Source organism: Chlamydotis macqueenii, chromosome 8, assembly GCF_036417535.1.
Source record: "Chlamydotis macqueenii isolate bChlMac1 chromosome 8, bChlMac1.mat, whole genome shotgun sequence".
Lineage (NCBI taxonomy): Eukaryota > Metazoa > Chordata > Aves > Otidiformes > Otididae > Chlamydotis > Chlamydotis macqueenii.
The window spans coordinates 12,264,895-12,287,040 of NC_141563.1; the positions used below are offsets into that span (position 1 = coordinate 12,264,895).

Below are 22,146 nucleotides of genomic sequence, written 5' to 3' on the forward strand. Positions count from 1 at the left end.
TCTGTCCCTATTTATTTTTACAGACTGTCAGCAGGCACAGCTTTTGCTGCCTCTGGATTCCTCGCTGCTCCAGCAATTGTTATTTAGGAAATTCTTTGCTCTGCCTCCCTCCTGGGTAACCACTAGTTTAACATCTCTGATCTCAGCTGGGTTTGCAAGGATAGCGATGTTCACTCGGGAAAGAAAAAGCAACTATTACCCTGGTAAAAGATAATATTGCATCGATGCTGTGGTATGTAGAGGTTGTCATCTTCAGCTGGATAAGAGCTCTTGAGAGTGAGTGCTAAAGATCACTGACTGTGCTACAATCACTTCATTAAGCAATCTGAAAGGATAAAATACTAGACGATAATGTGTATGTGTGGGCTTCATCAGCGTGGTTTCACTTTTCACAACAGAATGGACTGGCCTGAAGAGAGACCTGAGTCTCCATCCATTTTTTTCCCAATAAAAAGGGCTTTCTGTGTATTTCGCCGTGCTCCAGCAAGGCTATCCACATCTTGTCACGTCTGATGCAAATCTGCTATTGATTTACATTGCAATGGAATTATTCCATTCAGCTGCTCATAGCTTCTTCGTAGGATTGTGTCACAGTTTTGCTTATGTAGCTTAAGCAAAAAAGTTATCCATGTCACAAACTAATTGTGTATCCTTTCGCTATGATTCCGTAATGCACAGTTACTCAGCCAGCCTTGTCCATGCAGGTGCTCTTGAACTAGATTATAGCGTGGTTGGAAGGCTGTTATACTGTAATACCACTTCTCAAAGCAAAATTACTTTCATTATAGATAGGCATTTAAAATTATTTAATACAGGAAACAGAACCTTTTATGTCTAGAATTGACATTTTTTTAGCTGTCTGGAAAACATATTTTCAAGGTAGCTTGGTTATTCTGTGCTGTGGCTTTGAATAGAATTGGAAAGTTACTACTGTTTGGCATTTTTCTGGGACAAAATGACTCCAATAACTTTTCCTGTTTCCTAGTAGAAAAGTGTAGAGGTGAGTAGTGTTGTCTGGTACATATGACATTGATCCAGGAATTGGAAAAGCAGATATTTATTGTTTCTTGTGGATTAACTAGTCCTGCAACCTCAGCAACCTACTTAATGTGTCTCTGCATGCCTGCTTTTTGTAAAACAAAATTGCCCTCTCCTTACCCACTGTGCCCCTGTTCTGAAGGGAGCATTTCAGTTTTCAAGTGTGCAGATATCCTGTCTTTATTCACTTCTGAATTAACTGTAAAACATTTAAATAAGAATGACAGGGTGTACAATGTCTAATGTAGATTGCTGTGAAGACATTATCTACTGACTGTAGCAATATCCATCAATCAGTCCGTCAGAGTCTGTCCCTAGTGCAAGTAAGACCCATTTTTCCTCTTCTTGTGTCTCATGCAGGGAACGTTAATACGTTATGATTTATAATACTACCATGACTTTGTGCTTACAAAGCATCTTCATCAGAAGGCATCTGTGCTCTATTATTCGCATACAGTATGAATTGTCATTTACTAAAATTCCTGTAGAAAAATCTGAGCGCTCATGCTTCTGTGTAGTTTCACTTACCAAGAATGCTAATTTTTAAATCCACAGGATGGCAAAGCTGCTTAGCTTCACAGGTGTCAGAATCATAACTGTAGGAGGGTGACATTTCTGACGACGACAGAAAGGAGCAGAAGCTCATTCGCTGATGGTAATGCAAAGAATTACTAGTTGGGGATGTATAAAGTTTAAATGTTTAGTTTATATAAGAGGTTCCAGAACAGAAGGGCTTGGTTTAATTTTCAGCCTTGTGGACTTGTCTGCTTTTGGAACTCCTCGAGGGTGAGCGAGATGAAGCCCAGCACTTTGAAGGCATTTTCTCCTGTTTTCACCTGCTATCCTGTTTGGCTACCAATGATTATTTTGGAAACAGTCTCTCAAGGGAGAGATTAGCTGCTTCTTACTCCTATTTTTTGGGTTTGATTGGTTGTTTTTTTCATTTTATTACTACTTTGCTGATCTTTCCCGCCCTTCTGTATTTTTCCCATACAGGACATTTTCACATTTTGCATACTTCCACTCTGGTCAGTAGAGCAATTTGTATCTGTATTTGCATTGGTTCAATAAACCCTTTTCCAGTGTAGATAAGTCTCACAGCATGAAAATAAGTTAGTCGTGTTTTGAATATTCCTCTCATGCTTATTTGTAGCTTATCTCAAAAACTGTCTGTCCTGGAAAATTTTGGCAAGACTTTTTGAAAGCTTTTGGTAAGCTCTAGAGCACAAGACCTGCTTTAAGATGGAGAAAGACAAATTTAAGGAGCTATTCACAGTGTTTCTTCTTCCTGTGGCAAGCTTTAGTGGGAGACCAGCACTACATCCCTCCTGCAGTTGTGGAGGAAGTTTAATCTCTGGTTTTCTTACACAGCAAAAGGTTTAAAAATTAAAATCAATGCTACAGAGGAGTTTCAAGATGGTTTTGCAGTGATTGTTTGAAACTAGTTATTCAAAGGATGTAAACAAGGAGGACGTTTCTGATAACAGAGTATGATCATCGAGAGTACCAAAGCATACAGATGTCACCCGTGCCCAGCGGTTGGGAGATAAGGCTGGACAAATTCATTCTTGGAACTAAGGAGCAAATTGCTAGGCATGAGTGGAGTTAACCATTGGAACAGCTTACCAAGGGACCAGACTGGCTCTTTACTTCTTTGCTATGTCTGTTTATAATTGTATGTCCTTTTTTTCTGGAAGATGAGGCTTTGTTCAACTAGAAATAATGCAGTGAATGGATGAGAGTCACTGGGTGATGTTCTAAAGGTGTTTCAGGACAGGTTAGGTGACTGTAATCATTATTTCTACTTTGATTGATTTGGTGCTTCTAAATGTCAGTGCTTCTTCTACATTCATCTCTTGCTTTAAATTCCCTAGATTTCTAACGGGGGTGCGTTCGTGACTTACTTTCTTACAAGGACTTTTCAATTCATGCTTTTGTTCTGATGCATATCTCCACCTTCTGTCAGTCCATTGCAGACAGGCTTCCTGCATGATGCTGTGTCCTGTTAAACCATATGAAAAGGAGATAAATAGTAGGGAAGTACTTACACAGCTTTTTTTTCCCCTCTCTGTGTTGTCCTAGGAATGCTAATGCACGGGAGAGGTCTGCGTATGAAAAAGTTTAATGCCATTTCAGTTCCTAGTTATGTCCTCCTGACTGAAGTCTTAACCAGTTCTGCCTCCATTTTTTTACAAAGTTTGTAATGTTCCAGTATTTTTAAGTACTGCATTAAGACAGTTTTGTATTTGGTATTTAACATACTTCCTCTGTTATCATTAACATTATAAAACATTGAAAGGCATGAATAAAGCTAAACTATGATACAAGATGAGGCAGCTAGCGAGGAAGACAGGATCTGTACAGAATCTGTGCTCCTAGAAAGGATGCAAAATTGGTGAGTATTCATGGGAAATCAATACTCCTAACTTTGTTTTCTCTAGAACCTATTATTTATGGAGTTGATAGATAATATTGCAAATTAAACCAGTTTTTAATGGAAGGAAAGTCAGGTGGTTGTGGGCACAGTATTGTATCGCAGAAATCTAAAAGGAAAGAGGTGAAATTTTTGTTTCATATTGACCAACCAGATAGAAGAAAATAGCTACCTAATCCTTTCTATATAAGTTCTTTAATTCCGTTCTTATTACAAGTAGAGTTGCATCATCAGTTTGCATAGTCTTAACTCAAAGAAGATTCTACTTGTACAAGTTGGACAACATATGATCCTCACACACACAGGGTACGATTTGTTGGAAAAGCTCGTTTTGTAAAAAAAAAAAAGCTATTTTTTGCATAGATGGGAAATATATCTGATGTCTCTCTAGTGTTAGATTTTATATTATGTAGGAAATGTTTCTGGTTTTTTTTATCCCTCTATTCATATTGGAGGTGGAAGCACATACTTTTTCAGTGTCCACAGGAGGACTGCTCAGCTGAGTCTTCCATGCTGCTGTGGTACCTCACTCCTGAGCTGTCTGTCCCGTGTTCCCTCATTAATTGTGACTTCTCCATAGCATCTGCCTTGCTTGGCAGGTGTTTTATGAAAATATCTGTCCTGCAGAACCAATACTTGCTACAGTTTGTCTTAGTAATTGGAATTTTCTTCCCTGCTGGGACTTGATAGCTCCTTTTTTCTTCATTTGTTGGTTGGCATCTAATTCTTCGCTTTGCTGATCTAATGGCTTTTTGTTGTTGCTGTTTTGGCTTGGGTTTTGGTCAGTGGTCAGCAAGTATCCTAGTTTGTAACAGGGATTGGCAACTGTATAAATTATTTAAAATAAAGAGAGGTTCAGAAAATGCTGAACAAAAGGCAGCTGTCTCTTTAAAGAGTGCAGTTTGATCAGAGCATCAGCTCCATCCCCTGAGGACAAAGGCAATTTTGATTTGTGGGGCCCACGAGTCCCTCACTCACCGGGATTCGTCTCTGCTCGAGCATGTGTAAACCTGTAAAATGCTCTTTTGTGTAGAATAAATCATACGCTATAAATCCTGTACAATTAAATGTGACCCTTCATAAAGTCACAATGACAAGTCCTCATTGCGAAGCTGTGCAGAGCAAGCTCACTGTCTAGACAGAGCAGAATTATACCCCTTTTTTTTTTTTTTTTTTTTAATAAATAACCGGCTGTTAACATTGATGACTTCTTTGAACCCCCGAGAACGCTGCCCTCTCCTTACCTCTTTCTTATTTGCCCAGTTGCAGCGGAGACTGAAGCCCAGCGGGGCTGTGACTGCAGCTTCGCGCTGATGAAGAGGAGCGGTTCCCCTCTCTCTAATGCTGCTGTTGGCAGTCGGGAGCAGATTCCATTATTGCAGATCAATGCCGCCGCCATGCAGGAGGAGGGGAGAGGGAGGGGTGGGAGCTTCCTATTCACAGATTGATCAACCTGCCATTGCATGAACAAATTCACTGTAAGAAAGGCTGGGATGCTGTTATAATAGCTGCAGCAGGAAGGGGCTTGTAAACAGGGGAATGCAGGCTCTTCAGTAATGGGGAGGGGATTTAAATTGCCTCTAAGCTTGCTGGTTTTTCTTTTAGCATAAAGCATAGTACCTGAGCCTTCAAACAAAGCCAACACTATCAGGAATGATAGGGATGTGTTACACTTAGCTGATGAGCTATTGTGCTGACTTATTTGAGCTTCCTCAGCACTGAGACCTATTTCTTCTTTTTACTTAATCTGATTCTATCATAACCTGCTACCTCTTCTGGATTTTAAAACCTTGGTTTCCCCTGCTCCCCTTTTTTTGCCTTCCTTCTGTTCCTGCTTGGACTGAACCGTGACACAAAGGGACAACAAGTACAGATCCCACTTACTGCTCCCACCCATGCCTGCTCTGTCCGTTTGGGCTGTCAGATGTGGGGCTGAGGGAACAGGGCTGGATCACGCTCTCATGTTGTCAGTGTAGAGAACAACTGGAGTACTGGAATCCCAAGACCATCAGCTCCTCCCCACCCTTCCTACCCTGCTTCGTTCATTTATTGTTTTCTGTATGGAAAAGTTTTCTGGCTGGAGAGTGAGTCTTCTTTCTCCTGGTGACGTGGCCGAATGGCTGGATAGCAGCACAGAAGATGAGAAAAGCCTTCTCTCGTTTCTTGGTACGGTAGGGTACTAACTGTATTTTTTTTAATTTTTTTTGTTTTTAAACACTTTACTGGGAAACCTTTACTACTTTCACTGTTGCTTAATTTCTTTACTCTTTCAGTTACCTGACTTTATTTCTTTTTAAAAACTTTTAAGTGCTATGCAATTGTTAATGAAACTTCATTACAATCTGTTTGAAATAGTTGCAAACACATTGGGCAAAGATCAGGTTATAAATGGGCAGGTGCCATGCAGAAAATCTTTTCTGTACTAAACAGTGTTACTTAGTGGTCTGTTTTCCTTCTCTGTGCCATTTGACCAGCTGATCACTGCGTTCACTCTACTTCCACTTGTTTCTGTCAGCTTGCCTACAACTTCACAACTGTGTGATGGTAGTAAGATAAATCAGAGGAGACTGCTGAAAGTTTTCCTTAAGAGAAATGTTTAGATGCATTTAGAATAAAAATGTCAGCCAAGGGAACAGGTACTTCAGTAGCCTAGAAATTAAATCTAGGAAGCACAATCAAACAATCCTGTGCTCTGTTTCTGGATACTTACACATTAGTTTAACAGCATTCAGGTAGAAAATTGAAACTATCTTTTTATTTATAGTCCGGCCTAAATACCACTAAAAGGTTGAAAATGTTTTAAACATAATTCACACATAGAAGCTGATTAGTGTTTTGTCTTTCGCTTCGAGCTGTTGCTATGTCAAACTGTTGTTACTTGGTTTTATTCTTTTAATCCCATCTCCACAAGTCATTCCATCTCTCTACTTTATGGTTTCTGTTGTTCTCAGGATGCAGTCTGTTCTACTGAGTTGCTCAGACAGGCTGCTTGGTATGTGTACCCTTTTTCCTTTCCATGGACTATTTAAAATAATGTTTGTTATAATAGGTGCTATAATATCTTTTTCTTTCTTTCTTTCTTTTTTTTTTTTCTTTTTTTCTCCCCAAGATACAGTAGTCACCATTATGGGTCTTGGTCTGTCAGTCAAGTAAGCGACAGCCAATCCAGATGCTGTTTTTTCCTCAGTTTTGTTGTTCTCCGTCCAGACCACAGGGACATCCAGACCTGGTGTGGCTGTGCTCTTTTCAGTAGATAGGAGTATACACTTGTCTCTCTTTGGTAAGCAGTTCTGGACTGTTCTGGATGTGATAAGTAAAAGAACATGGGAGGAAAATAAGGGACCCCCATAGAGTCTGTTTCAGTTTGGTAACACTTCCTTGCTGTGTGCTGTTGCCTTTTTTGGGAATATCACACCAGATGTGAACAGGGACAAGAGAATGCATGAGCTGGCCACTGGTGCTGCTCTTCAAGAGACTGCCATTTTTCCATCTTTACATGTATGCTTATGTTCACGTTTTGTTCCACACCAAGAGATCCTCAAGATCTCCTACATCTCACCCCAGAAGCACCAGGAAGTATTTATTCAGCCCGGAGTCTGAAGGCTGTCACAAAGCTGAGCTATTTAAGGTAGCATTTTTGGCCTCCAAGTACCTATTTTTATTTAAATTATCTTTTTTTCTTTTATCTTAAAGAGAACCCAGTTAAGAAATGGTGTCATAACTCTGGGGCCATATTTAAGGTTCAGTGGCATCCCTCAGATGTCTACAGTACACTGGGATTTTTTCTTTTTTTGTGTCTATAACAGTAATTCTTCCTGCTCAGGGGCAAAATCCTGCCACAGTGAGCAAGAAGCGCTGATGCTTGGAGCAGCTTTCTGGCCCATTGAGAGGAATGACAAAAGCTGTTGAGCTTTGATAGGTCCAAGAGCCAGTCACTTGTGTCAATATCCCAATAACCAGGGCAAAGGATCGCTTTTTCGAGAATGTCTCGATGCACAGCCCTTTCGCAGAGAGAAAAAAGATTGATTTTGAAAGCCATGGCTCAAGGCTGTTGTTTAATAATGAGGATAATAAATATTGATATCATATTAATGTGTGTCTAAGTCATAAACCTCTAAACAAATTACATTGCGGGAACAAGTTACCATGCATCAGCTGATCTGCGTTAATTGTCTGTGTGCAATTTCTCTGCGGCAAACACAAGGTAATTTGAATTAGCAGGGGCACTCCAAGATCATTAGGAACTAACGAGGACATCAGCATCTCCAGGTCATGTGCAATAGCTCCTTGTGTCTGCTTTTCTGTTGGCACAGTTGTCCAGGCAATTTGTATTGCTGTGTGTAGAGTCAACCATTAAAGGAGGTTTTGGAGGCTGATGCGTGAGGAGGTTAAAAAGGGGCAACTATTCCAAATTTTGTATGGCCACACGCGTCATGCAGAGGCTACGTTGAATGGTTTAGGGACGTGCATCTGTTTCATTTCTGACTCGTGTTTGCAGAACTGCAGGATTCGTTCCTCCGCTTCAGAGCAAGTGCATCTGGCTAGTAACAGCTGATGCTGTACTCACTAAATGCCACGTACAGCTTCCTCAGAACATTCTGCAAAAAGAAATTGTGAGAGTCAGTACTTGAAAGCCAGAAATTACTGTCTCCTATGATAGTCCTGCCCTTTCTTCCAGCCTCATTTGTGTATTCATCTGCTTTGCATGTTAGATCTTGTCTTTCAGACTGTAAACTCCTTTAGGAATCAATGACTTAAATTTAAGTGACTTCACTGTCATTTAGGTTGCTTGCCACGCACCTTCTGAACTGGGCGCTAATTCAATTACGCTTTTTTAATATGCCAACACAATGCAAGTGTCTAACACCAACAGAATCACCTGTCTGTAAATTATAAATCTTTGATATTTACATGGATCACCTTGCAAGACTTGCCTGATCGACTTAATCCTTAGTAAAGCACAGTATCTTCTTTTAAAATCCCTTCTAATGGACTGGGAGAGTTTTTGATCCTAATTTGTATCTAGTGGCTGTTTGAGGATGGCATTCTACAGCAAGTGAGCTTTGCAGAGTTTCCTTTGTATTTCTGTTTCCAGGCTTCGTGGCATTTGTGCGCTTCAGTGTACTCTGACCTGGTTGCATTCTCTCTGATGTTTCTTCTTGTGGCTTTCCCTTCCCATCTAGTTGTCCTGATAAATGTGGAAAAACTATCACTGCAAATTTCAATTTTCTCCTTTAATTTATACCTTGTAGAATTTTCATAATCTATTTCAGTCAGAACACAGATGTGGACTTGAGAACTTGAAACAGATCAAGGTTTTTGAATTTACTTTTACCCTAAGCTTCTTACATAGGCATTTAATTAAATTTTTATGACAGTCTGTAAATTGGACCCAAGTCTGAATTCTCCCCAAGTGAGCAAAACAAGAGAGAATGCTTACTCCAAGAAAAAAATATTAACATTTTTATTTATTTTTATATGAGGCTTCCTATTTCGTTAGGTAATGCTCATCTGAAATATGCTGTTCAGACATTTCTTCTTCTTGTTCCTTCTTACATGTCTCCTAACTCTTTCTATCTTTCTGCTTTTTATTACTGTCTCTAACTTTGTCAGCTGGTATGTATTTTCACCAGGGTAGAAGAAAACAAGAGTAAATACCAACTGCACCCAATGAAATCTCTTTCTCGTTAGTGCTGTCACATGAGCACTCTGAAACAACCCTAAAGAGACAATGAGACAAAAATAGTCTCTTCTGTCCTAACGAAGTTATGAATGCCATAATGTTACTGAATGTATATGCTGTCCTGATAGATCATAAACTGCCTTGGGGCGTGCTGAATTTTTGTACTTGTTGAAATGCCTTTTTTTTTTTTAAAGGCTCTATAAGTTAAGTAAATACTCCCTTTTTAACAGGCTCAGCACAGTAGTTTATTTGGAATGAAAGTAATAGAATCAGCTACCCAGCTGAATGTTGCCACTTGATGAACCTTCATTCATGCATATAAAACATTTTTTTAAATGACACATATGTGTATGTTTGTTTTTAATTATTTTTTAAATATATGCATATAGGAGAAGAACCAAACCATCAGGGTCAAACAAGCACCTTTGTTATTTAAGCGCTGTGGTAGGTGATCAGCTCCTCACGGTAAAAATGGTTAATAAAAACATAGCAGAGTAGAAGGGCAGTATCTACATTTTGGTTTGTTTTCCTGCCCTACAAGCTAAAAGTTTCAGTGTATTGTCCATGTAAAGTTAGAAATAAGCTCCTTAGTTCCTGTTGTCCATGAAGCAAATAGAATCTCTGTTTGTTTGTCTGTGTAGTAAACCACTCCACTGGTGGTTACACCCATGACTAACATCTCCCAAAACCAGCTGCCAGCAGCAAACCCGTACGTGCTCCAGCTCTTCCAAGCTGAGATTTGAGCTTATTATTTCTTTAAGTGTGTTTATAGAAGAAGTACTAAGTCACAAAAAGTCAAGTGCTGCAGGTTTTTATTCTGTATTTCTTTTGTAGTTAATCCATAAGACTAATTGGCCTTTTGACAGTAGAAAACAGTGCTGAAGGAGGCTTTTAAGTCCCCAAGCCCTTTCTAGGCTGTTGCCACATCCCCAGTAGGGTCTCTTCTGCCTGTCCTCCTTGAGAGAAACACCTCTGTTCTGTTCTTCAAAATCTTCAATACCAACGATTTTGTGCGTTTTGTTTTTTTTTTTTTTTCCCAAATCCTTCCTCAAGGTACTCTTTTGTTTTCACCCTCTAGGATTCAGTTATTTATCTGGGGATAACTACTTTATTATACGTTTATTTTAAAAATAAATAATCACCCAGAGGCCTAGAAGGGGTAACCTACTTAGTTTGCATGTCTTATTTTCTTAAAAAACTTCTTCCCTCCTGCTTCCCACGTAGGGTTTATCACACTCTAGTGGTCCCTTGTTTCAGGTTAAGACTGTAAGCTCTTTGGGGCAGAAATGGTGCCTGTTCAGTATGAGGCCTAGCCGTGCTGCGTCCTGGTGAGAGGCCTCTGGGTGTTACCATATTTGAAATGTGTAATAACCTCTCCAGGCACATTAATTTCTAAAATGGCATAGATAAAATGTAAATACTTAGATTGTTTGTCAACTGTGGTAACTATGGCTGCATGAGTGCTACAACATTTAAAACAACGACAAATTTTGCTTAAAAAATGGGGCCTAGTATGTGTAGCTTATTGATCCTTCCTTCAGACAAGAGGTTAATTGCAGGATTGTTTGATTGTTCAGCAATGCTCTGACCAGCAGCAATTACCATTTTCTCATGGGGAGTTCCAAGGTAGCTATGTAAAGGGGGTGAAAATATTTGGGTGGGGGTTTGTTTTGTTTCAGCTGGGGACATTTTAATACAAGTGCACCTGAGAGGCATTCTTTGGGAATGCTTGGTTCTGGATAGGTAATTGGTCATACTGAATTGGTTTTGTATTTTTCAAATGCCTGTAATTAAGCTAGACTTGAGAGGCAGAATGAATTGATTCTTTTTATGAATCATATTCTCTATCCCCTCTAGTCACAGACCAAGGTACCATCATATCAGGCTGTGTGCAGACAAAAGAAAAAGAAGTTCCAATCCTTGATATCTTATTATGTCTTTATTTTCCTAACCAGTAGATAATATACAACAACAGTCTGCCCCATTCCTAGTAAAGACAACACAAAGGTATCAAATACAGATATTTGGAGAATTAATTTGAGGAAGGACTTATTTATTTATTTATTCACATCAAAATATATGTATTGGGAAATAAATATTAATTAATTTCTTTGTCAATAATATGATTTATTCTTTTCAGTGGATTGTAAACGTAGCCTTTTGCAAATACGAATCTTTCTTGCACATCAGGGCAAAACATGTCATCGCAGATAATTGGTCAGTGCTTTGCCACATGTTATTATGAACTGCCAAAAGTCACAGCTGATGAAAGGCTAGTGTGCAGAATGTGACATGGCTGAGAACTTTGTTATAAAAATGCAGGACCTAGATGGTCTGATCTATTTTTCGCTCTGAGACCAGTACCAGCCCCTTATGAGTAACAACAGACAAGAGTTACGCTTGCCAGCATGCTTCCCCCTTTTTTACATCTCCAAGTAGGTCTTTGAGACTGCTTAAGAGTCACCTCTTGGACTTCATAAGCAGGAAGTCTGGAGTTCCAGAGAACATCTGGAAATGTTCTTGCCAGTCCTGGGAGGACACAACCCCAGTCTGGAAGGTGCCGCAGTCTTGACTGAAGTTCCACTGAGACCGTGAAGTAGTTTCATTGCATTGCCCTTTGCAAAATCACAGACACCCATGTAATCTTTATTTCTGTGACCTTGCAGAAGGTTTGCAAGTTCAGTAACTTAATTCTTTTCACTCTAACCCCTGAGGATATTTCTTTGTTCCTGATTGTTTTTCCTGTCCTTCTCCAATCCATTTCTAATTCAGAAAAATGGAGATAGAATACCAAGCACTGTCCTGCAAAGCTGAGAGGTTTGTTTCATCTCTCTTACTATGAGAAAAAGCTCTTCACGGTAGAATATAAATTCCTAACAGCAAGGTTTCAGATTTCAAGTGGCCAGAGCACCCAGCAGCAGGAAATTGAACTGGAGTCCAAGAGCCACATCCTGACTGGAGGTCATTGAGGCTATGCCACTGTGGCCGAAATGGTTGCCTTCAAAGGAGGTCAATCACCACCACTACTCATAGTAGTAAGTGGCACCTGTCTTACACAAACTTGCCTTCTGGCCAACAAAACAAGCCTTGGTGTTGCAGAAGGTAGAGTGGCGCAAGAAGAGGATGTGAAAAGAGACCTACCTTCATTGTATCCTTGGGCTGTTCCCTCTTCAGAAGCATCTGCCATTCCTGAGTAATTGGCCCAGCTCATTTGTAACTATTTCTATGAGGTGTGTAAATATTTATTTACATAAATATCACCAATATATGAGGTGATAAATTATGAGGTGTTCCATAGGGATGTTTACAACTTACCTGTTTGATGGATTGTTTTTTAAAGGTTGAAAAGGGGAAGATCTGTCTACTTTTTTTTTTTTTTCTTCCCAGAAATTGAGTGTGGATTAAAAGGGTTTCAGATTGTTTATCCATAGAAACAATGTGATTTATCTGTAGTCTTGGTCCCTGAGAGTGAGCAATGCAGAAAGCAGTTGTAATTTAATACTAAGCCGATGAGAGGTGCATTGATTTTTACAGCAGGTGAGGATTATGCAAGAGTAGCCTCTAGCATTACTCGTGGAGCAGGGGAGGGAACTGTCTAATTTTTCGCCTGGTGGTGAGGGTATAGATTTTTTTTTTTCTTTTTTTTACACAACTCAGCAAAAATAGTATTCTAGGGGCAGCATAGCAGGTTGCTTTAGCTTTTGATTTCCTGTTAACGTATCTCGACAATTTTGCTGTATCTAGGTCTTCTTTTTCCTGGGGACTAAGCATACTGTTTATTTGCTCTTTTTTTTTTTTTGAAGGAGAAGAAGAGAGGGAAAGGTGTTTTTATTTTTATTTTATTGCAGGCACCTTGTGAATATTTCATTTTCCCTTCCCCATTTGGTACACTTCTGTGATTGTCTGAGAATGGAAGAAACTCATTATACCAATGGAATCTCAGTCTTTTATTTGCCAAGAACTTGGAATTGCTGCTGGGTGGATGTGGGGGGAAGCAAGCAGAGCAAGGCCTGTTCCTTGTAGCTTTTCAACTCCATTTGGTTTAAACTTAAACTTTTTCCTAAACTGCCCCACCTACAGAACCTGCTGTTGAAAATAGCGGGGAATTCAGGCTCCTGTTTTAATTTATGACTCAGCAAAGCTAACAGACTGTGTTAAATTACTGAAGCAGCTTTGATGTGATTTCCTGTGTGTGAGAAGTGGAGAAAGCCAAACCTATTACGTTACGCATTACTATTTGACGTAAAATAGAATGTCTCGCTGTAGTCCCCACTTCCAAGTGAAGATATCACTCCCATTTGCTTTCATTACATTCACATTGAGACCAGCAGAAGCAATCATTTAAATCCTACGTAATACAGCTCTCTTTGGGAGAGCAGTACTTACAGGTGCTGCAGAAAATAAATTTCCCTCCTTAGAGGCAGGAGGAGGAGGCTGCCCGTATAAAAGAGCGCATCTTCTGATAAAACTACCAACCTCTGCACAGCTCCTGAGACAGCGGCGCTGACCGTTATTCAGAAGCCTTGGTCTCGCGCTGGCCCTGCTCCAAGTGCTTTGTTCTCTAAAGGTGCCCTGACAGGGACTTACCCTCCAGCACTGGAACAGGCGATGCCTCCTCAGCTGTCAGAGAAATGCTGCTCGTCAGCTGAAGGAGAAATGTCCCCCAAAGTGGTATTGCTCTGTCATAATTATCATGAGCTTTGATGGACCGTGATATACTTGGCCGGCACGAGCAGGGCTTGTGCATCGTCCTGATGGTCAGCAGCGAGCGGCTGTGCCCTGCCCATTTTCCAGGGGTAGCTACCCTGAGCGTTAGACTTTGTTTGCCCGGTTTAGGAGGCTGTTCTCCCTCTTAGCAGTCCTTTCCCCATCGATGATTACAAGCAGATTGAGAGGCTGAATGTCAGAGTTTGGGTTTTTAAAAGATAAGTATCTACAGGGTGAGACACTGATACTGCAGGGTCCAGATTTCTTAGCCCCTTGTTCTGTATGCTCCATTTTGTCGTTCTTCAAGCATCCATGGCAGATACATGTTATAACTCCAGTGCAATCAATATCCGGTATGCAAAGACAGCACAAGTAATGTTATCCCTGAAGAAGGCTTTTCTCATTTTTTTCCTTCGGTTATTTTGAGGAAGATACTGCTCTCCTGGCACCAGCTGGCTGTCTATCTCTGTAAACCTTTTTTTGCTGCTGTGAATCAGGATATACAGTGAAATTTTCTGTAGCGGAGGGAAGCCGGCAGTTGGGCGTCTGTTAATAGCCTGAAAGTAACTAATGAGGATGTGCAGTCGGAGCGATTGATTGAATAGCTGCAGTCCTGTGTGTTTCTTTTTCACTTGCTCGCTCGCTCGCTTGCTCTCTGCAAGCCGTGGGAAGGGAGGGGGAATGGAGAGACCCAGCTTTCTCTGAAGTGGAAGTAGCACGGATCCCCAGGGCCAGGCGGCCAGAAATGGAAGTTTAAGCTGCATCTGTCTCTTGAAAGGAAAACGGCAGGAGTCAAAATGTCACTGTCTGGAGTCACGGCTTACTCCCTTTCTTTAAGATTCAGAAGATAACAATGGACTTTCTGCTAGGAAGTGATTTTTTCCCTCCCCGTGTTGGGGGATGTTTTGTGAAGCTGGATTCCTTTAAGTCTGGCAATTGAGCTGGAGATGGGCAGCAGTTGTGATAAAGGTATCTGTATGTATATGTATGTGTATCTAGCTACATATAAAAATGTATATATGTACAGTATATGTGTGTTTGTGCAGAGATTTTTAATAGTGTGTCTACTTTATTATGCTACTGTTCTGGTCTCTATACTAGAAAAAGATATAATTGCATCTTTTATGAATATTTGTGCTCATTAGATCAGCCTGCATGGATTTAAGATGCCAAAGTCGTATCTCAGTAAGGTCATATTGCCAGAGTGAGAAGTTGACCTATTTTTTTTATCTGCGGAGATATATATGTCATATTACCCGGGTAGTTGTAAGTCTTCTGCTGGTTACATGGTTTGAGCAGGTAGTGTGATCATATAAGACCGAACTATGACCTTTGTCAGATTGTGTTCAGCTCTGACTAAAATTGATCTTCCCTGTGACTGGATTTTACCTGTTAATTACTGCATTGCTTATGTAAAAAAAAATAAAATAAAATAAAAATTAAGTTTTCTGAGTACTATCTCACAAACAGTAATAGAATACTAAATATGTTTGGGTATTGATCTTTACCAGCATTTTTTATTTTTATTGCTTATTGCCTACAGTCAAGTCAGATTCACAACCTTGAATCTGTCAGTGGAAATGCCATTGTAATTTAGTAAGTTTAAATAAGTTATAGAAAAAGAAGTGAGTGTAATTCAGCAGTTTAGCAATGCACTTGAAACTTTGCTGAGGCATCTGTCCTACAGAGCATAAAACCTGTCTTTTCCACACTCCCCAGCACCCATTCACCTTATTTTTCTTCTCTTCCTTAGAGGTCCCAGCAGAGAGATCTCCTCGCAGACGGAGCATCTCCGGGACCAGCACCTCTGAGAAAACCAACTCCATGGATGCCTCGAATACTTCTCCTTTCAAAGTGCCAGTAAGTGTGCCTTTCCTGCAAAGGAGGAATTTTTCTCATTGAATAGGAGGAGGAGATTAAAATATCACAGTGTACAACTAAGCTCTTAAAAAAAAAGGAATAAAAAAAAAAAAAAAAAGAGTATTTAGTTAATCTTTCCAGTTGACCAAGAAGTATTGTCATCAACTGTCATGCATTATCAATGAGATTTCTGGTAGATCCATAACTTGCTTATTTTCATTGGCTTGATCTAAAGTGGCAAATAGTGAAACATCAGTGTTAATGTGGGCAGCGACCTATATAAATACTTTTGAAGTTGCCGACAGGGATTGCATTACATATTCAATTTTGACTGGGAAAAAAGTTCCTTTAGGTTGGTGGTAGCATGTTATTTTTGCCTCATGCTAATGAAGTACATAGAAAATTGAAATGGCTTTATAGTTTACTCAGAAGCTGATGAAATTTCTGCAGGTGTGTTAATTGCTCTTTAACTCTTCAGTTTTTGTCTTGAGTTCAGCTCAGTCTGCATGAGACATTTAATGAGAGTCCAGATTTTCTTCCTTGTTTCAGTGTATCCAAGAGCAGAAAGACCTTTCTATTATTGGACTGAGGGCAAATACTTCAAGTTAAAATGAGGTGCTCAGTAATTTTTTAACAATATTTGTTCATGTTTTAAAATATCTAACTTGAATATTGCAAATATTTTCATACCTCTCTTTATTTTTAGCAAGTAATCTGCCTACTTTAAAACCTGAGGAAAAACAAGAGAATAATTATCTAGTGAACATTGGGTTTTTTGTATATTCTCTATGGAGATGAGTACCATTTCTGTACCTTAGTGTATATGTTCTTGCCTTGCTTTAGATGGCACTCATCCCTTTTAAGAGCACTTCCTGGCTCACTTTAGAACCAGATGTGTGTGAAACTTGGTTTTTTTAATTAAATCCTGCATTGTGTCATTTTAAACATAAATAAAAAAAAAACCAGCCAAGGATTTAATGAGAGCTATTTAAATTAGAAAAGAATTAATGTTGGTCAGAGTGGTTAGGGTGTCTGGTTTTTAAAGCAACCTGAAAACTTGTGATTTATTGGAACTGAAAAAGGGACCAAGGAAGCAGTGAATATACTGGATATTCACTACTTGGTCCCTTTTCAGAGTCATAAAATAATGTAGATTGGAAAGGACCTGCAGAAGTCTCTGATCTACCCCACTCCTCAAAGCGGGACCAAATTGTATCAGGCTGCTCAGGGTCTTCTCCAGTCAGGTGTTGAAAACCTCCAAGAATGCAGATTGCACAGCCTTGCTGGACAAGCTGATCTGATGTTTTACTGTCTTCATTGTGAAGAATATTTCTTTTGTAGAGGCTTTTTTGTCAGAACAAAATTGGAACTTCTAATGTCTATTGAAAGATCAGGAATCACATTTCCATCTAGTTAAAAAAAAATCTGAAGTAGCAGTTAAAGCAGAATAGATCGCTTAGACTTGAGAAGAGAAAGTTCAGAGGGAAATCTTAGTGATGTGGATAAATACCTGATGGAAGGGAATAAAGACAGTGGAGCCAGACAGACCTTTTGGACAAGAGGCAGTGAGCAAGTTGAAATACAAGAAATTCTGTGTAAACATAAGAAAAACCTTTTTTTCACTGTGAGGGTGATGAGACCCTGGGATAGGTTGCCTGGCGAGGTTATGAACTCTCTGTCCTTGGAGAAATATTCAAAAGCAGCCTAGACACATGGTCCTAAGCATCTTGCTCTAGTTTACCCTGCTTTGAGCAGGGAGGCTGGACTAGAGGTGCCTTTCCACCTCAGCTCTTCTGTGATTCTGTGAACTATCCTCTCTCACTTCAGAGACCTGTTTTCTGGGTGGTACTCGGGGGAACAAAGAGTCTTGGTGTAGTTGCATGTGAAGTTGTCACCAGAATACTTTGTTATGTCGAGTTCTGAGATTTTTATGCTGACCCCATGGTCCACAGAGTTCCACGAGGATTTCTGAACTCTAAAAGTCTTCAAAAGCCCTAGCTATTCTCGTCTTCATTTATAAGAAATTCTCTGTCTTTTTTGTCTTTGTCTATAAGTAATTGCCCTAGCCTTTAGATGTGTATATGCGTTGTCATAGTCTTTGTATAACAACTGCAAGCTGCCTATCAGAAGTGTTTGATTACTATCTGTATTGTTTGTTTTATATGCCTCCTTTTTTCTTTGTTCCTCATTTTTGTACAATTATTTTAATGTTGATGCTATCTTTTAAGTAATGTTTTAATGTTTCTCTAATTTTTCTCTACTATTTCTCTAATACTTCTTAGCTCTTGCTCCCTTTCAAAACAAGAACCTTGCAGAATGTTTCTCATTTCCCCTGGCAGTGTACTGGGCTTTTAGGACTCTGGCAAATAGGCTTAGGAAGCAGTATGTGGCTGCCTTTCTTGGGCATAAACCAGCAAAAAACCTAGAAGCTATTTGTGCCACGTGTAGCTGGTATTATGCTTCTTTGTCTGCCTGGCCACCTGTATACCCAGGAGCATAATGCACCCTCCTGTCTGTCTTACAGGGACAAGGCTTCTGGCTTTGTAGCTTTTGCTCTGAATAACCCACTTCTGTGCTGTTACTCCTTAACAGGTTGCAGTGCAGGTCGGGGCTGAGGTCACCCCGTTTTAAAACATGCCAGTTTCTGATCTGTTTAAGAGACCAAGCTGCAATTACGACTCAGATTGCTTCAGAATACGGATGAGCTCAAGCCAAAACTACTGAAATAAAATATCCTGTTAACTTTGTGGATTGGCACACACCTAATAGAGGAATGATGAAATGGGAAGGAATCATGTTTCTTCCTCTGATTTATATGAAAAATTTCCTAGCTCTGAGAAGTAGATAAGATGACTTGGGTGCCTCGTGGAAGTCTCAGATCAGTGGTCTGAGAAGAGCTTCAAGTGAAGGATGGAAGGGGTGCCTGTAATGGCTTTAAATTTGGGGGTGTGTGAGGTCATCTTTATTTGGCAGGGATTTGTTGTACAGATAAAGGAGATTAACAATAAGAAAGCTTGTGGTTTTGTTTTTCCGAACATTGACGCCTGCAGCAGAGGTTGGAGGGCTACAGAGAACTGCAGTGTAGTGCTGTCTCAGTTATTCTTTCAGTGGACCTGACTCTCTGCCATACCTCTTCCACTCGCTGCTTGGATTTCTAACAGAAAGCAGCTTAAGGCAGGGGACAGCTTAACCTTCTTCCATACTGATGGAAAATTATGCTGAGACTTTCATAATAAGTTGCTTTTACAGCTTTTTAAGTTTGCCTCTCAGAAAAGCTATTTAAAAGCTGTCTTCTCAATAGGACAGTGGCTTCCAGCATGTTCTGTGCAGTTTTTTTTTTTTTCTTTCTAACACCAGGCAGTGGCACTCAGTCAGAACAAGGCATCTGTTTTTTTAATATTGCTAATTGGCATTTGTTTCGCATCTGGAATTTTGATTCATAACAACATAATAGCCTTTAAGTGAACATTTCCTTGACAAGACATTTTTTAAGTAGTCTCTTCAGTGGCAGTGGTCAATGAAGGATTTATTTTAAGAGGCTGATGTGTCAAGTGCCTTCCTACCTCCTGCACATGCACTGGAGGAAAAGACATCTGTTTAAATTTGCTATTGTGTGAAAAGTAGAATTTCAGTAGTTAGAAACATACTCTTTCTCAGGAGTAAGTTTCTCTAACCACTGCACGGACCAGCACGTGCAATGTGTTTGTTCTGGTTATCTCCCGCCAAGGGGAATAAAGTGGATTCTGCTAATGCTGACATTGCACAGCACAAGGCATGCCTACAGAGATAAGAGCTCTTGGTGCTTGTCCTTTCTTTTTCTTCTCCATTTCCCCAAATATTCTCGGCTGCAGTTAAAACATTAGCCTCCATCTAGGTTCCATTGTGTTAATTGCTATTTGACAATTTCCAGGCGTATCTGGGAGGAATACTGAGAGAGAATGGAAGGGCATGAAAGGTAGGAAAATTGAGATAAGGAAATGTGTAAGTGTGTCTTCTCACATATAGACAGATGTGTGCTGTTTATAGATACACATATATAGGAAAAGTCGTATTTTTAATAATGAATATTATTTCACTGAACAAATAGGAAGACAGACGGAACTGGCTAGAAGTAGGCATCGTGACGCATAGGTGGGCGAGAAATCAGCTTTTCCCTTCCCACACACGCTATGTCCTGGCAGAGTGTCTCAGTCTCCGTGCTTCCCGTTCCCTACTGTTGCACTGTTGAGCCTTGGTAGCACTGCGGCAACCTGCCGTATTCTCTCATTGCTCTGCCGTTGGAATTGAGGGACCAGGGTAAATATGAGATTATCAAAATCCTCAAACCTCCTGCAGTGGCAGGGTAGAGAGGAATTGCTAAACCACTTTTCAGGCTCACATTGCGCTCTCCAATTTTTGCTTTTTTGGGGTAGGGTTGTTAGTGAGTTGTTATTACAAATAATGTATGATTCATCCATGTCTGCTGGCTATTAGAAAAAAAAAAAGATGAGAAAGAGGCAAAGAAACAACTGCAAATGAGAGAGGAAAGCCAGAACACAATCTTTGAAGTAAATAAAATGATTTTTATAGGAACCGTGTGCATATGATGGGAAGACAGATATTTACAGATTGCCTTCCTGGGTTTGTTTCTAGTCGAGAGCATAATTGGATCTATAGAAATACTGTCTGCCTCTTTGCTCTTTAAGAGTACAGCTAAATGGAACAGAAGACAATGCAGCCAGCCTAAGTGAAGGTCAAACCTTGATGAGATCTCGCGGCTGCCCAGCCTCATCTTTTATGCAGTCAGCAAGATTGTTGCTTCTCCAGAGCACTGCTCTGCTACCGTCATGCTGCCAGGTTAGGACAAGTCTGATCTTTTCTGGCCATGTGACCTAACAGCAAACACGTACATATTTTTAATTCTGCATCAGCGGCGATGCAGAGATGGAATTGTTGATTTACATTAGTGTGAACTGTCACGGCATCCTTCATGAAAAACTGGCTGGGCTCAAATCTATCCTCCCTATTGTAAGATTAACATTTTTCCTTCCACTTACCGCTCTTTTCTTACCGTAACATTGAATCTGCTTCAATTTTTTATTATTTGCTCACGGTGTGATGGCTTAGGTATGCTGGCTATTATTCCACAGATTTTGTGTCAGAAGGCATAAATGGGTGATTGGCTATCTATCTCCAGCATGCTTACCAAGTTCTCATCCATATCTTTATTCTGGGGTAATACTGTTCATAGGCTCTGTAACCTTAACAATATCTTTTTGCCAAAGCAGATTTGTTCATTACACCTAACTTCAGCATCAAGTCAAGTGATGGGTATAATCCAGTCTGTGACACTATCTGATGGACCTCAACAGCAGGAACGTTTTTCTTATGTTTGGTGTAAACTTGACTTTAGCTAATTCCCCTGCAGTTAACGTGGAGGAACTATAAATGTATATACTTGTCACATTCCAGTCGTCCTTGGTTTAATAGTATTTAAATATGCACCGACTCATTCTATTCTTCATCTCCAAATCATGGTTTAGTTGAATTATGCAGAGTTTAATTAATGCATCCTCTGCAAATCAGTCCTTCTGGCCCTTGTGTCACTTTCCTTGCTCTTCTGTTTTTAATTCCCTTCAATTGATTCTCCAAGTTCTGGTACTAAAGTTCACAGGAATGTGTGTTATCAGCTTCTAATTGCTCACAACCCTTTGTGTTATTTCTCTGTCCTCCCTGGCCCTCACTTCACCTCCTAATTTAATATAGCTCAGTGTAATTAATGTGCTGTTTAACTTTTCTTACAGAGCATTAACAAGGATGTTAAGCAGAAACAGTCATGCTACTATCCCCACCACATCCCATTGGACCCTTTCTTTTACCTTGATACCTTATCACTTGTTGTAATTACTCCTTTTAGATATTCCTGCAGCCAGTTCTCAAGTTTGTGTTACTAGCTTTGAAAAGTTCCTTTCCATTAATTTTCCTAATTAGTATGTGTGTTGTATTATCAAAAGGTATTCTGAAGTGTTGGGCTGCTTACTGGCTGTGTGCCAGGGGACTAAAGAGCCAGGGTCACAAGAAATACTGCCTCTTTCCTGACGTGAGGGAAAGGCAAAAACGCAGCTGCTTGAATCATGGTGAGGTAGGCTGGAAGCCATCACTTCTTCCCATACTTCACTGGCTGCAGCCGCTAACTGATGTTTGATTAAAGATTCTGATAGACTCAGGTGACCCGTTTCTTATAATATTCGTTGTTTATCACCATTGTTTTGTTGTTCTCTAGCACAGACTTCTGACCTTTATTCCTTAATTCTTGGATACAGGCTCTTAAGGATGCTCTTCTCTCATGCTAGTGCCCAGTGTGGACAGCTCCCACGAAGGCAGCAAGGCTCTGCTCCCAGTCATGTCCATGCTAAACACCTTGCTGAACTGGGATCTGAAAAGC

General features: G+C 40.0%; 1 protein-coding gene across 9 annotated transcripts in view; it reads left to right on the top strand.

Moving 5' to 3' along the window:
* The window catches only part of RASAL2 (RAS protein activator like 2), a 187,311-nt gene that overhangs the window by 116,382 nt on the left and 48,783 nt on the right, over positions 1-22,146 (top strand). For all 9 annotated transcript variants that reach the window (XM_086754063.1, XM_086754065.1, XM_086754066.1 and 6 more), the window contains one exon: positions 15,616-15,722. In XM_086754063.1, the coding sequence (XP_086610189.1) occupies positions 15,616-15,722 (107 nt within the window). The remainder of the gene's footprint in view (positions 1-15,615; positions 15,723-22,146) is intronic.